This window comes from Syngnathus leptorhynchus, chromosome 1, assembly GCF_054491065.1.
Source record: "Syngnathus leptorhynchus isolate UIUO chromosome 1, UIUO_Slep, whole genome shotgun sequence".
In the NCBI taxonomy this organism is placed as follows: Eukaryota; Metazoa; Chordata; class Actinopteri; order Syngnathiformes; family Syngnathidae; genus Syngnathus; species Syngnathus leptorhynchus.
In genome coordinates this window covers 321,503-338,752 of record NC_141195.1, presented here as the reverse complement: position 1 = coordinate 338,752, position 17,250 = coordinate 321,503, and the positions used below count along the sequence as shown (strand labels likewise).

The window sequence follows — 17,250 nt, the reverse complement described above, 5'->3', positions numbered from 1 at the left end:
TGCCCCCTCGAGGATCTTGCCGAGGGTGTAAAGCAGGTCCACTGTTCCACGGTCAGAACGAAAGCCACACTGCTCCTCCTGAATCCGAGGTTCGACCTCCGGACGGACTCTCCTCTCCAGCACATCTGAATAAACCATACCAGGGAGGCTGAGGAGTGTGATTCCTCTGTAGTTGGAACACACCCTCCGGTCCCCCTTCTTAAAGAGGGGAACCACCACCCCAGTTTGCCAATCCAGAGGTACCGTACCCAATGTCCATGCGATGTTCCAGAGGCGTGTCAGCCAATACAGCCCCACAACATCCAGAGCCTTTAAGAACTCCGGGTGGATCTCATCCACCCCTTGGACAGTTTTTTCACTACCTCAGTGACTTCAACTCCAGAGATTGGAGAGTCCACCTCAGAGTCTCCAGGCCCTGCTTCCACAATGGAAGGTGTGTCGGTGGAATTGAGGAGGTCTTTGAAGTATTCTCCCTACCGACTCACGACGTCCCGAGTCGAGGTCAGCAACACGCCATCTCCACTGTAAACAGTGTTGACGGTGCACTGCTTCCTCCTCCTGAGATGCCGGATGGTGGACCAGAATATCCTCGAAGCCTCCCGGAAGTCATTCTCCATGGCCTCGCCAAACTCCTCCCACGCCTCGGTTTTTGCCTCAGCAACCGCCGAGGCCACGTTCTACTTGGCCATCAGGTACCTGTCGGCTGCCTCCAGAGTCCCACAGGCCAAAACGGCCCAATAGGACTCCTTCTTTAGCTTGACGGCATCACTTACCGCCGGTGTCCACCAGCGGGATCGGGGATTGCCGCCACGACAGGCACCGACCACCTTACAGCCACAGTTCTGGTCAGCTACCTCAACAATGGAGGCATGGAACATGGTCCACTCTGACTCAATGTTCCCCGCCTCCCCCGGGATGTGGAAAAAGCTCTGCCGGAGGTGGTAGTTGAAGCTCTTCCTGACAGGGGATTCTGCTAGACGTTCCCAGCAGACCCTCACAGAGCGTTTGGGTCTGCCAGGTCGGACCGGCATCTTCCCCCACCATCGGAACCAACCCACCACCAGGTGGTGATCAGTTGACAGATCCGCCCATCTCTCCACCCGAGTGTCCAAAACATGCGGCCGCAAATCCGATGACACGACTACAAAATCGATCATCGAACTGCGGCCTAGGGCGTCCTGGTGCCAAGTGCACACATGGACACCCTTATCTTTGAACATGGTGTTCATTATTGACAATCCGTGTCGAGCACAGAAGTCCAATAATAGAACACCGCTCGAGTTCAGATCCCAATCACGGCCTTCCAGGTCTCTCTGTCATTGCCCACATGAGCATTGAAGTCACCCAGTAGAACGATGTAGTCCCCGGAAGGAGCGCTAAACAGCACATCTTCCAGGGACTCCAAAAAGGGTGGGTACTCTGAGTTGCTGTTCGGTGCATAGGCACAAACAACAGTCAGGACCCGTCCCCCCACCCAAAGGCGGAGGGAGGCTACCCTCTCGTTCACCAGGGTGAACCTCAATGTGCAGCTTATTAGGGCATACTTATTGCCCCCTAGCCCAGCTAGGGGGCAATAAGTATGCCCACACCTGCTCAACGCCTCTCAACGAGGGCAACTCCAGAGTGGAAGAGTCCATCCCCTGTCGAGAGGGCTTGTAGCAGAGCCCAAACTTTGTATGAGGCAAGTCCGACTATGACTAGTCTGAATTTTTCTGCCTCACACACCAGCTTGGGCTCCTTTCCAGCCAGAGAGGTGACATTCCATGTCCCAAGAGCCAGCTTCTGGAGCTAGGGATCGGACCGCCAAGGTCCTTTTCTTTGGCCGCTGCCCAGCTAGCTTTGCACCTCACCCCTATGGCCCCTCCTACAGGTGGTAAGCCCATGGGAAGAGGGACCCACGTTTCCTTTTTGGGCTGTGCCCGGCCGGGCCCCAATGGGCGAAGGCCCGGCCACCAGGCGCTCGCCTTCGAGCCCCACCTCCAGGCCTGGCTCCTGAGGGGGGCCCCGGTGACCCACGTCCGGGCAAGGGAAAACTAGGTCCATATATTTTATTCATCATAAGGGGTCTTCTGAGCCGTACTTTTTCTGGCCCCTCACCTAGGACCCTTTTGCCATGGGTGACTCTGCCAGGGGCATGAAGACCCAGACAACATGGCTCCTAGGATCATAGGGGCACGCAAACCCCTCCACCACGATAAGGTGACGACTCACGGAGGGGGATATTTTGTATTATTTATACATCATTTTCTGTATGTCATTTATACTACGTGTCGATATGGTATTTACATGTTTGAAACTATTATTTAATGTTCTAATGATAACATATGCACTTATATGGTTTAATATACACTTATTGATACACAAACCATGTATGTATGTATGTGTCATTGAATGAGTGGAGCTTGGCGACCAAATGCAGCTTGGACCTGAATTTATTGAGGGAACTCAAAAGACAGACTAGAGGCTCGACTAGGGACGAGAATAACTGAAAAAAAGACTAGACAAAGACAAGAAAAACGAAAACAATCCGACAGGAGAGTGACACGCAGACAGGACTTAAATACGAGACATGTCACGAAAGCAGGTGACAGCGATTACCTAGATTGTGAGCAGACAAAGGAGGGGAGGGGCGACGCGAACAGAAACCATGGCAACTGTTAGGGTTGATAGATTATTTTGATCGTATGATTACGTTGGAATGAAAACTATAATGATTAACCAAACTTGTGCTGTTGTCAAAACGCAGTAAAATAAAGTGCTTGCATCCTCTGCACTGGTTGACCAGCTGCAGAGGAAGCAATCAAAGTTGTTCTGTTTACATTAGATCGTAAAACACCCCCTGCTCTAATGTCGCCAGATGCCGGGGGTTCACCAAACCTGTCAACCCCACCCTGCTTTCTCTCAATAAATATGCTCTTGCAAGAGACCAAAGGCAGACTGCGTTCGAACATCTCTATACGAACGTTTTCTCCACTTGCAAGTGCTAAAAAGGCATACTGTCTCCCGTGTGGTTCTTGCAAATAAATTAGAGTAAGCACCACTCTAACAGCAACAAACAAGGAAACGAACGGAGACTGATCGTGACAGTATGTTAAAAAAATGGTAACACTACTCAGCAGATTTTCACATATCGCGGGTGGTCTTGGAACCAATTATTCATGATAAACGAGGGATTACTATATTCAACATTTGAATAAAGTCAATCAAACATTAAGTTAAGTGACACAATCTTGAAAAATAACCTCAATAAATCCATACACACTGTATATTAACATTTGTAATCTCTATTTTGTCTCCACAGAACAAGATACAAGGAATGGTCTTTGACTTTGTCACACAGCAAGTCTTTGACATCTCCATTATGATCCTCATTTGTCTCAATATGGTCACCATGATGGTGGAAACAGACGACCAATCAGATGAAACAGAGAATGTTCTCTACTGGGTTAACTTCATCTTCATTGTGGTCTTCACCACAGAATTCTTGCTGAAGCTCTTTGCTCTTCGCCACTACTACTTCACCAATGGATGGAACATCTTTGACGTGGTGGTGGTCATCCTGTCTATTGTTGGTGAGTTGAGGGGCAGAGACACTGGTGTCTATCAAGCCGTTTAGTGTCAATGACCAGAGTGCAGTTTGGAACAATGTTCATCTACGTCAATTTAACTCAACTTTTCTACATAGTATGAGCTACTGTTAATTGTAACTAGTTATAATTGTTTTCACTCTTTCTGAATTGCATGTTACACTGAAGTGGTTAAAAAAAAAACTTTGGGTGGCAGTACCCCAGGAATAGATGAGATTCACCTGGCCTAAAAAAAGTGGACTGGGGTGTGTGTTTCGACAATAGGGTGATCAAACTCCTCAGCCCCCGCGGCAAGGTCTTTGAGAAAACTGGAAAATTCGAAATGGCTTCCCTCAATCCCTTTAACTTCAGCGCAGCGAGAGATATTCAGACGTGAACCCTCAAATGTAGCAACTGTGTGCACAGTCGCCATCCCCCATGCAGTCCCGAGTGGTCTGGGTACGTGCAATGTGAAAGCTTGGAAACTTAACAAAGAGGGCAGCCACAATTTCTCATATAGTATTTGTGTTTGAGCAAGCATTTAAATGCATGCACTTGCACTAACATGACCAGATTAAATTCTTGTTTGCACACACTGAGAAAGCGATCATATGAGACCATTGTGGTCTGTCTTGAGCCATAATTACCGTAATTTCCGGACTATAAATCGCATTTTTTTTCACAGTTTGGGTGGGAGGGCGACTTATACTCAGGAGCGACTTATATGTGATTTTTTTCACAAATTTTAAAAATTCAAAAATCCGCAATGTAGTGAAACCGCGATAAACAGTCTTTGGATTTCATCAGTCGGCGGCAAGGCAGAGCTGAGACCACATTGGCCAAGGCACATGTCCAAGGCTCCGCCGCTGGTGCCCGCGGTGGACTCGTCGGCACCGCAGCTCCCCGGCGTTGCCAAGGCACAGTTGCATTTCCCAAACTTTTTTTTTTTGTCCCTGAAGAAAAAGGCAAAGTTCAGCATCCCTTCTTTGGTGGTGAGGTAAACACAAATAACCTTTGTGCAAATACTGGCACAAATGTTGACAGTACTATCAGTGCTCCCCCAAAAAAATTATTTTAAGGTTCTGAGTCCAGAGTCACAAACATCATTCCATTTTTGCTGAGAGCAATGTCGGACATGAAAACTCACTTCAAAACCCAAAAGAAAAATCACTTCTCTTCCCACAAAAGACTCATCTTGGCCTGCCACTTGCTGCATGTCAAATTTGCCGAGCCACAAAGGGACAACTGGAGGACTTTACCCAATATGTTTTTGGTACCAGCATATTTTAAAAGATGTGCTCGTCTGCTGACTCGACTGGCCAACAGTCTTCGTTGTGCCGAGAGGTGAACACTGGAATGGTACATATTCATCTGTAGCAAGGGATTACTGTCATTTGAACTGCAAATGACGTCACCGGCGCCGCGCGGCGGTTTATTACATAAAGGGCAAAGGATTCGATCACGGGATGACAAAGATGACGAAGGGCCCCACGTTTGAAGGGTTTAATGATTTGGAGTGACACTAGCTTTGAAAAACGTATTTATGTTATAGTTATTTGAAATATTTTATTTCGTGTAGCAACTTGTATATGTTTTTATCGTTACAGTTCAGTAGTTCTTGGCTCGTTGAAGTCTTGTTTTGTTAAATAAAGAGCCGTTTACTAAACCCACGTCTTTCCTGGTACTTTGTTAACTCTACAATATAGTTATATACTAGATCTGTGCAGCGCTCGCACGGCGTTGTTGACATAAAGGACGAGGAATTTGATCAATGGATTTAATGATTAGGAGTGACACAGATAGAGATAGGGTGAGAAGCTCGGTCATCCGGGAGAGACTCGCAGTAGAGCCGCTGCTCCTCCACGTTGAGAGGAGCCAGATGAGGTGGCTCGGGCATCTCATCAGGATGCCTCCTGGACACCTCCCTGGGGAGGTGTTCTGGGCATGACCCACCGGTAGGAGACCCCGGGGACGACCCAGGACGCGCTGGAGAGACTATGTCTCTCGGCTGGCCTGGGAACGCCTTGGGATGCCCCGGGATGAGCTGGATGAATTGGCTGGGGAGAGGGAGGTCTGGGAGTCCCTCCTAAAGCTGCTGCCCCTGCGACCCGACCCCGGATAAGCGGAAGAAGATGGATGGATGGATGGATGGATGGATGGATGGATGGATGGATGGATGGATGGATGGATGGATGGATGGATGGATGGATGGATGGATGGATGGATGGATGGATGGATGGATGGATGGAGTGACACAGATGGTTTGATAATATTGATAGTTATTTGAAATACACTATATATCGGTATATGGGTCTGTGGAATAATTAGAAATGCAACTTACAACGAGTCAGACGTGAGCAGCGCGGCGCATACGCGGCATTGTTTACATAAAGAACGATCGATGGATTTAATGAATTGGAGTGACACAGATGGTTTGATGGTTTATTTATGTAATACTTATTTGACTAAATCTGAATGTTGCGTCAGGCCCGTTCTCAGCTCCTCGTTTGTGTATATGTCACGTTAGCATACCGTATCGTTTAGCCTGTTGTTGCTGGTTCATGTCTGTTCTTGGTGTTGGATTTTGACAAATAGATTTGCCCCAAAAGTGCGACTTCTACCCCGGTGCGACTTATATATGGTTTTTTTTTTCACTTTATTGTGCATTTTATGGCTGGTGCGACTTATACTCCGGAGCGACTTATAGTCTGAAATTTACGGTACATTCATAATTATGTAACAGCTAGTGTAACAGTGGGCGTAAATGTAGGAATATTTCCTGATACCGATTTTCAGAATTGGCAGCTTGCAAAACATTTACTCGGTTTTTGTATTTTACTTGATGCTTGAGCAGGCACTACAAAGGGCCAATGATTTGTCTACAAAAAAAATATTTCAATTATGAGTTGTTGTTTTTTTTTATAAAGTCTTCCATGTCTTTATACTTGCCGACACCCATCTATGGTACATGCTGCATTTTTACATGAGTGTGTTTGCTGTTCATCCTTACAGGAATGTTCCTGGCTGACCTTATCGAGAAGTATTTTGTATCTCCGACGTTGTTCCGAGTGATCCGCTTGGCTCGTATTGGCCGTATCCTGCGTCTCATCAAAGGAGCAAAGGGCATCCGAACGTTACTCTTTGCCCTGATGATGTCACTTCCTGCCTTGTTCAACATTGGCCTCTTGCTCTTCCTGGTCATGTTCATCTTCTCCATCTTCGGCATGTCCAACTTTGGCTACGTGAAGCATGGCGCCGGCATTGACGACCTGTACAACTTTGAGACCTTTGGCAACAGTATGATCATCCTGTTCATGATCACCACTTCGGCCGGCTGGGACGGCTTGCTTCTGCCCATCCTCAACTACCCGCCGGACTGCAATCCCAACTTGGAGAACCCAGGCACCTCAGTCAAGGGCGACTGCGGTAACCCCTCAGTGGGGATATTTTTCTTTGTCATGTACATCATCATTTCCTTCCTGATTGTGGTCAACATGTACATTGCCATCATCCTGGAGAACTTTAGCGTCGCCACAGAGGAGAGCGCTGATCCATTGAGTGAGGATGACTTTGAGACCTTTTACGAGATCTGGGAGAAGTTTGATCCCACTGCCTCTCAGTTCATCACTTTTGCCAAGCTATCCGACTTTGCTGATGCACTGGAATACCCGCTTCGTGTCCCGAAGCCCAACACCATCGAGCTGATTGCCATGGACATGCCCATGGTGAGCGGCGATCGCATCCACTGCCTGGACATTCTGTTTGCCTTCACCAAGCGTGTGTTGGGCGACAGCGGTGAGTTGGACATGCTGAGGCAGCAGATGGAGGAGCGCTTTGTCGCGGCCAACCCCTCCAAGGTGTCCTATGAGCCCATCACCACCACGCTGCGCCGCAAACAGGAGGACGTCTCGGCCAGAATCATCCAGAATGCCTATCGCGCTCACCTCATCCGCCGCGGCATCATTTTCAAGCGCCACATGTTCACTAACAACAAGCTTGAGAATGGCAGCACGAACCAGGAGAAGAAGGAGAGTACGCCATCCACCGCCTCGCTCCCTTCGTACGACAGCGTGACCAAACCAGACAAGGAGAAGCAGGATGACAACAAGGAGGCATGGGCCAGGAAGGAGAAGGACAAAAACAAAAAAGATGAGTGGGAATCTAAGTGTTAGGCACCATGAGACTCTTGAGGCCCACCGAAGTAGAAACATTTGCAAGTAATAAAATCTGAGAAAAACACTGGGAAAAAAATGTTTACGGACTACTGAGGAAACACGGTTTCTTATGTCATCAAAGACAGCTGAACCAAACTCAATCAGTTTACTGTGGAACTTTGCTGCATAATGACCAAGCTCTTAGAGTGACTCACAACAGTGTGCTGGCCATGACACACACACAAGCGCGCGCGCACACACGCACGCGCACACACAAACACACACACACACACACACACACACGCATACACACACACACACACACACACACACACACATTCATATTTTTGGGGACCAACTTGCCAAGGCACACAACTCTCTGGTGAACGAATGAAAAAATAGCAACGTCCCTGCCACAGCAGAGCATGTCAAGTCCCTCTGCAAAGCTTCCATGCGAGAGCAGCACTAGAACTGCCACATCAGTATAAAAGAAGAAGAAGAAAGAGATGAAGAAAAAAATCAACCACACAAGCAAGCCAGCTATTGGGGGGGGGGTGGATGGATGGATGGATGGATGGATGGATGGATGGATGGATGGATGGATGGATGGATGGATGGATGGATGGATGGGGAGCAGTATACTGAAATTTTTGACTGTTTAATTTGTTTAGCTTGTCTATTACTCGTGGCAACATTACATGATTCAAGCAGCAAAAAAAAAGTATCATCAAGCTCATGTCACAAGCGCTTTCATCTCTGTTATGCTGACATAAGGAAAAGACATTCAGATTTTGGTCTTGGTTTTGGACTGCAGAAGACTTGCTCTGATCAATAATAATAATTATTGTGCTTGTTCAATGCAAAGAAATGACTTGCATGAAGGCATGTTTTGATTAGGAACCATGCATGAGTAAACATAGTCCACATGACACTAAATGCTCATAACCCTGCAGAGGTTTCACAGTGTGATATGGAGGCGACTGCCCACTGGCGCTGATGAACCGGCTGTTTGGCAACTTAAACAAAGGTTTTTTTTTCTGCATTGAAATGTCGGCGTCAAAGAGGCAGAAGTCGACCGTCATGTTGAGGATGCTAGCTCTCCCCCAACGGAGTGCGGGGATCACATCACTTTTTTCCTTTTACTGTTGGGACAATGTTGTACGCCACAGAGTTTGCGGTGTTTTGATCTGGGGTGCTCAAAGAATAATAGGGGATCCCTACTACTGTTGTAGCCCTTGTAGACAGTAGAGGAAGAAGACGCGTTTGATTTCCTCTTTTTATACTCGTGACGGATACGCATTAGAGCTTCCCAGCCAATGAGGCGTTATGGGAGATTGTCTTTTCTGCTGTCTTCCCGCTAGGCTGGAGAATGACGCAGACCATCATGGAGTGCGAGCGGGGTTTGCACAAAGCTATCCCAATTCCCAAGCACTAAGCCTTGTCATGCCGATCATGAGTGGAAGGGACATAAAGGGCTTTTGGTAGCTAGAATCCAGTGGGCTATTTCTGCGGGTGGTCCTCAACAACAGAAATAACTGCCATGTTTCTCGGTGTATCATTGGCACCATCTTTTTTTCACACACGCTTCCAGTGAGTTGGACAGAGGTGATAAAAGCAAGACTTCCTTCTGATGAACATCAGGAGATCTCGCATAGATGCAGCTACAGCTGTGAGCAATCAAAAAGGTTTTGTGGAGAAAAAAAAGGCTTTGTTAATCCAGCTGCCTCTTGAGGTGTTCCTGCCATTCCTTTTGTACATGCCAATCGATGGTCCTATTTCTACGCGGATGACTTGCCCAGCGTCCAATACCATTTTGGTGTGTTAAACACTGCCGATCCCTTCCCCCCCACCCACAAAAGGACCCCCTTTTGTCTGTACCATGAAACCAGGTCTGTTTACAGCATGAAGTCTCCCAATAGTTTGGCTGTTGTACTCTGAAACCAAATACCAATAAGAGAACCACTGGAGTGAGCTGTGCTATCCAGCCGAACAGCGCTCGTCTCGGAAGGAACCGATTCGATTGACTCGCTCACCGCGCCAACCACAAACAGACAAAAAGACAAGAAAAAGAAGATATACAGTGCAGGCAACGATGTAAATGGCACAATCGCTGGAAAAGAACGACTTTTTTGAGAGAAATTATGAATATTGTAACATACGATTTTATTTTGTCTGCATGCTTTGTTGTGTTTTTGTAAATAAGTAATTTTAACACTGTTACTACTACTAATCACACAGAAAAGAAGAAACATGACGATATAGAATGGCCTCCAACTATCCCTGTTGACAAGTTTGTACCTTTAGAATCTTTTGAGACACTTTTCACTTTGGTGACTGGATCAAAAAAATAAATAAATAAATAAATAAAAAAAAAAAAAAAAAAAATATATATATATATATATATATATATATATATATATATATATATATATATATATATATATATATATATATATATATATATATATATATATATAAAGATATTTAAATATATAAATATACAATATGAAAAGATTTATCTATGTATACATATATATCTATATGTATATACATCAGATAGAAGAACACGGTTTCTTACATACATTTTCATTTTCGTGCAACACGTTCAGTAGATGTTTCAATGTTTGTGGAGCGGGGGAGCTTATTTGTTTGAATTGTAGCGTGATCATGACCACAACAATAATGTTACCAGCTCACAGTTCACTCAACACACTGTGCTCACTGCCCTTCTCTGCCACTCAGCTGGTGTGACTCATGCACCTCCCCAACCATGTATAGCTGACCTGCCTACCTTTTACACTGCCACCATATACAGTGCCATGGACAACTCAACCTCACCTTTTGTTTTGTACTGTGTTCCACTCAATGGCATGTGCCTTTTTTCTGCTTTTTCTGAAATTTGGATGTCTGCCACACCTGAAAAAAAAAAAATTGAACTTGACGTAAAGATGTGGAGATTGAGGCTTTGAGTGGAGCAGGGTGAGCACAACATGCATCAGGGATGTGGAGTCACAAATACAGCCATGTAGACACCTCACTTCATCTCAGTATTCAAGCGTGTGCGTCGTTAAGAGAAAAAAGAATAGTCAACAGTGTCCTGTTCTTCTAGTGCTATATAGAGTATGTGTGTATGTGTCACCCACTTGGCTTGTGAAAAAGAAGCTTGCCTTTGATACTTCTCTCTTAAGTTCCTCCACCTTTCTCTGAAATTTATTTTTGTAATATTATTAATTAATTGATGCTAGAACTCATTACTTTTCTTTTTTTAATGCATGGTTTATTTATTATGGCCATTTATTTGCTTTGCCCTGAAAAATGAACCAGTGATTTTTTTGTTTTCAATTGTCACCATGTTTTAAAACGTGAGGGGGAAAGGATAAACACAACCACTTAAAGAAAGAATACATGAAAGATTGTCTTCATTTGAGCACGAAACTTTTTATTACCAATAAAGCAGCCTTCCAGTTCAAAATATGTGCTTCTTTCATTATCTATTCACCATATGGACCCTTTGCTCTGGACAAATATGTGACTTCACCTTCAGTTCCTCCACCTTTCTCTGAATTTTCTTTTGTAATATTATTAATTAATTGATGCTAGAACTCATTACTTTTCTTTTTTCAATGCATGGTTTATTTATTATGGCCATTTTTTTGCTTTGCCCTGAAAAATGAACCAGTGTTTTTTTTGTTTTCAATTGTCACCATGTTTTAAAACGTGAGGGGGAAAGGATAAACACAACCACTTAAATAAAGAATACATAAAAGATTGTCTTCATTTGAGCACGAAACTTTTTATTACCAAAAAAGCAGCCTTCCAGTTCAAAATATGTGCTTCTTTCATTATCTATTCACCATATGGACCCTTTGCTCTGGACAAATATGTGACTTCACCTTCAGTTCCTCCACCTTTCTCTGAAATGTTTTTTTGTAATATTATTAATTAATTGATGCTAGAACTCATTACTTTTCTTTTTTTAATGCTTGGTTTATTTATTATGGCCATTTTTTTGCTTTGCCCTGAAAAATGAACCAGTGTTTTTTTTGTTTTCAATTGTCACCATATTTTAAAACGTGAGGGGGAAAGGATAAACACAACCACTTAAAGAAAGAATACATGAAAGATTGTCTTCATTTGAGCACGAAACTTTTTATTACCAATAAAGCAGCCTTCCACTTCAAAATATGTGCTTCTTTCATTATCTATTCACCATATTTTATAAAGTGTGTATCCAACCCACCAATCAAAACAGCCATCACCACCTCTTTTTTAAAAAAATGGTCTGCTCTTGAGCAAAGACTATAATAATGGAGCTGGCTGTTGGTACTTTGCATTTAACAGAATGTGGTCACCGGAGCTCCCCTCTGGAGCCAGGCCTGGTGGGGATCAAAGGCGAGCGTCTGGTGGCCGGGCCTTCGCCCTTGGGGCCCGGCCGGGCACAGCCCGAAAAGGAAACGTGGGTCCCCCTTTCCATGGGCTCACCACCTGTGGAAGGGGCCAAAGGGGTCGGGTGCGTTGTGAGCTGGGCGGCGGCCAAAGGCAGGGACCTTGGCGGTCTGATCCCCGGCTGCAGAAGCTGGCTCTTGGGACATGGAATGTCACCTCTCTGGCTGGAAAGGAGCCCGAGCTGGTGTGTGAGGCAGAATAGTTCCTACTAGACATAGTTGGACTTGCCTCCACACATAGTTTAGGTTCCGGTACAAGGCCTCTCGAGAGGGGCTGGACTCTTCCACTCTGGAGTTGCCCTCGTTGAGAGGCGTTGAGCAGGAGTGGCAGCCTCCATTGTTGAGGCGGACGACCGGAGCTGTCATGGCAGCAATCCCCGAACCCGCTGGTGGACACCGGCGGTAAGTGTATCTCGCCATTTTGGCCTGCGGGACTCCGGAGGCAGCTGACAGGTGGCCAAGCGGAACCCGGCTTTGGCGGTTGCTGAGGCAAAAACCCGGTCGTGGGAGAAGTTTGACAGGGCCATGGAGAATGACTTCCGGATGGCTTCGAGGAAATTCTGGTACACCATCCGGCGTCTCAGGAGGGGGAAGCAGTGCACCGTCAACACTGTTTACAGTGGAGATGGCGTGCTGCTGACCTCGACTCGGGACGTCACGAGTCGGTAGGGAGAATACTTCAAAGACCTCCTCAATTCCACCTACACGCTTTCCATTGTGGAAGCAGGGCCTGGAGACTGAGGTGGACTCTCCATTCACTGGGGTCGAAGTCACTGAGGTAGTTAAAAAACTCCTCGGGGGCAAGGCCCCGGGCGTGGATGAGATCCGCCCGGAGTTCTTAAAGGCTCTGGATGTTGTGGGGCTGTCAAGGCTGACACGCCTCTACAAGATTGTGTGGACTTCGGGACGGTGCCTCTGGATTGGTAGACTGCGTTTCCTCCGCAGGGTGTCCGGGCTCTCTCTTAGAGATAGGGTGAGAAGCTCGGTCATCCGGGAGAGACTCTGAGTAGAGCCGCTGCTCCTCCACGTTGAGGGGAGCCAGATGAGGTGGCTCGGGCATCTCATCAGGATGCCTCCTTGATGCCTCCCTGGCGAGGTGTTCCGGGCATGTCCCACCGGTAGCAGACCCCGTGGACGACCCAGGACGCGCTGGAGAGACTTTGTCTCTTGGCTGGCCTGGGATCGCCTTGGGATCCCCTGGGATGAGCTGAATGAAGTGGCTGGAGAAAAAGAAGTCTGGGAGTCCCTCCTAAAGCTGCTGCCCCCACGCCCCAGACCCTGGATAAGCGGAAGGAAATTGATGGATGGATGGATGGATGGATGGATGGATGGATGGATGGATGGATGGATGGATGGATGGATGGATGGATGGATGGAGTGTGGTCACACATGTCTTGCTTGGCTCTCCTGTGTTAAGTGTTATAATTAGCTCTCCTGTATGGTTTAAGTCAAATCGACCGCTTAGATCAGACCTGGGCATTGTACTGCCCGCGGGCCACATACGGCCCTTTGGTTGACTTTGACTGACCCGTGTAAGGTTCATTGGAAATTACAAAATAAACATATTTTCTTATTTTACTTGATGCATGGACTGAAGCTGCATTGCTTTTATTTTGAAGTTGTTTTTTATTCACGTACATGATGACGCAATACGTATATCAAGGCGTGCGAGACGTGCGCATGATTGGATCATTGTCGCTAGCAAGTCACAAGATTTAAGCCCTTAGAAATGCCCGCTGCTAAAAAAAAAGGTAGATGCCGAATGCAGGGTTTTCAACAAAAACTGGACTGCTAAGTATTTATTTACTGAAGTCGGAGGTAAAGCCGTGTGTTTAGTTTGCGGGGAGCAGATCGCCGTGTTTAAAGACTACAATTTGAGTCGGCATTACGAGACTCCACCTCAGACATGCAACCTCACTTCGATGCACTCGTCAAAGCACAGCAGAGACTAGATTTCTCTCACTGAACAAGAAAAAAGAATTTAAAAATGTAAGAAGGTAGAAGTTTTAAAGCATGTTTTTATGGTTGAGTGGTGCATGATTTTAATTGTAGTGTGGTTATTTTTATTTGCATGTTTAGTGTGTTTTTATTGTTCTTTTAGTGATTTAATTATTTAATTACATTCTTTTCTTCAGAGATATTGATTACCTGATTGCCTGCATCTAAGTTTATTGGATAAATGTCACAGATAGTAAAAAAAAACGTTCACATTTTGTTTACCATTGTTTTGGGAAAATTTGATTGAATAAATGACATTTTTTGCAAGGAAAACTCACTTTTTCATTACTTAATTATGATATATACTCTTACCAGCTTGTCAAAAATAATGTTATTTACTGCTTTTGATAAAGAAATGCAATTAATAATATGAAGAATTGAGTTCAGCCTTTTGGCAGGACCTCCACAATATTTTCAGTTTCTCATGTGGCCCCATGGAAAAAATAATTGCCCACTCCTGGCTTAGATAGTATTTGTGGTGAGACAGAATTGAAAGTAATGAAATGCACTCGTAACGGTGTTGTTAAACACTACTACTCATTTTCAATCCATCCATCCATTTTCTGAACCGCTTAATCCCCACGGGGGTCGTCGGCGTGCTGGAGCCTATCGCAGCCAATATCAAATTGTCCCAGGAACATATTGGCTGCTGATCCTGTAAAACAAACCTCAGGTGGTTAAACATGAAAACATTAAGAACCACTGTCGCTGATGCTGACCAGTAACTTATTTTTATGCACTTTTAATATAATGCTTCTATTGCATTTTCATTAACATCTTGGCTAAGTGTCGGGAAAAACCCACCCTGTGTGACCAAGACAGGGAGAAGAGAGCAATAACACGCCCCACCCTTGTCTCTTTTTTTTTTTTTGTCAAAGAGAACACATTGCATCTGCATTGATTTTTAACCATATACTAATATCCATCTTGGTGTCAAGTTTAGGAGTTGAGGACACCTAACCACTCATCCTACCTCCTTGCCGGCCATCATCATGTCTCTGTATTGCTGTAGGTGACCGTCTGACGAGACAGAGGGGTGGGGAAGAAAGGTAAGGGAGGTACTAGACTGGATCACTGCAGTGCAGATATATTAATGCAGCAGTTGAGGCAGAGTCAAAAGCACACTCCCAATTTGGGCCATGCATGCAGCGCCACCATCACGGCTGCTTTGGAAAGCACAGCAGATCAAATAAGGAAAGAAACAATATCCAAAGATAGCAACGATGACATCGATTGAGTGCCAGACGAGGATAGCTGTCCTTTGAGGCTGAGTGGAGAAACAGGGTCATTTCTGTCATTTATTATCTTGGTTTTAATACACATATTATGTAATGTTCTGTTCTATTAGGGGCACTATTTGATAACAAAATGACTTGATTACGCTTCCTCATGGTTAGTTAGCGTAACTGAAAGTGCTGATTGGACAAAGATCTGTGATAGATTGCTGTTCTGCTTCTATTTTTGCTTGCATGTTTTCTTTTCTGCTGGTCCTCCAGCTTTCTGACACAACGCAGAAACATACATGTTTGGTTAAATCCAGACTCTAAATTGTGAAGGTGTAAAATTTGGGGAATGCTGGATGTCAGAATGTGCCTTTTGAAATCACCATCTCAATCCCATTTGACTGCAAGGGTTACAATGTACAGTAGTTATAAGTGAATGAATGAATGGATGGCTGGCTGGCTGGCTGGATGGATGGATGGATGGATGAATGAATGAATACATACAAATACATACATACAAATACATACATACAGAGAGAGAACGAGTGTGTGTGTGAGCGTTTGAGTGTGAGTCAGACAGACAGAGACACTAGATGGTTGACAGACAGACAGAGCTAGAGCGAGCTTGACTGACATGACAAAGTTATGTTTGGGCTCAGCTGGTGTCCCCCTCTCAATGCCCCTACCCATTCCAGTCCTCCTAGAAGAGGGCAGGCCCCATAATGAACTCCACGGCCGCTTGGTTATTACTTAAAACGTAAATAAGCACATTCCTGAAGTAAGACATAGGAGTCGGTTCTATCGTTGTTATTACAAAACGGTCCATGACAAAATTTGTCGATTGTGTGCCTAAATGCCTTTTGATGATGATGATGATGATAGAACTTTATTCATCCCACAGGAGATAATTTTACTTGTCACAGCAGCGTACAAGAGTGCAAGAATACAAGTGCCAAATTCAAAAAAGGATGAATAACAGACAGGGACAAAGACAAGTGTCACTAGTAGCGGTAGAGACAAAACACAATTTTAGCATTTTATCAGCATGTTGTAGAGTCTGACAGCAGCGGGAATGAAGGACTTGCGGAATTGTTCTTTCCTACACCATTGGTGTAATAGTCTGCTGCTTAAGGAGCAGCACAATGTCATGGAGGAGGTGACAGGTGTTGTCCATGATGAGCAGACCAGAGCGTAGAGGATGGCTGAGGCCACCACAGTCATAGAAGGTCCTGAGAAGAGCCTTGCACACACCGAAGGACCTCAGTCTCCTCAGCAGGTGGAGGCGACTTTGGCCCTTCTTGTACAGGGCATGGGTGTGATCAATCCAGTCCAGTTTGTTGTTAAGGTGAACACCCAGGAATTTATCGTTCTGCACCACCTTAATGTCCGATCCCTGGATGTTCACCGGAGTGAAGTGGGGTGCTGTCCTCCGGAAGCTTACAGACATCTCCTTCGTCTTGCTGGTATTCAGCTGAAGCTGGTTGAGCTCACACCAGCTGACAAAGTCCTTGATGACCGTCCTGTATTCCAGATCGTTCCCCTCCGAAACATATCCAACAATGGTCGTGTCGTCGGAGAACCTCTGGATGTGGCAGTGTGCGGTGTTGTGGGTAAAGTCCGATGTGTACAGGGTGAAAAGGAAAGGAGAAAGCACCGGACGCCTGTGCTGCAGCGCACCACGTCAGACTCACAGCGATGTAACCTCACATACTGCGGCCTGTCAGTGAGGAAGTCTGTTGTCCATGCAGACAGGCGCTGGTCCACACCTGCCTTCTCCATCTAAACCCTGAGCAATGACGGCTGGATGGTGTTAAAAGCACTGGAGAAATGGAAGAACATGATCCTCCCAGTGCTCCCGATGTCC

At 45.6% G+C, this 17,250-nt stretch overlaps 1 protein-coding gene across 3 annotated transcripts in view; it reads left to right on the top strand.

Annotated features, from left to right (window-relative positions):
• The window catches only part of LOC147061357 (sodium channel protein type 8 subunit alpha-like), a 120,148-nt gene extending 110,050 nt beyond the window's left edge, over positions 1-10,098 (top strand). For all 3 annotated transcript variants that reach the window (XM_085922571.1, XM_085922577.1, XM_085922563.1), the window contains 2 exons: positions 3,302-3,572; positions 6,579-10,098. In XM_085922571.1, coding sequence (XP_085778697.1) covers positions 3,302-3,572; positions 6,579-7,738 — 1,431 coding nt within the window. In that variant the 3' untranslated portion in view covers positions 7,739-10,098. The remainder of the gene's footprint in view (positions 1-3,301; positions 3,573-6,578) is intronic.
• The last annotated feature ends 7,152 nt before the right edge of the window (positions 10,099-17,250 follow it).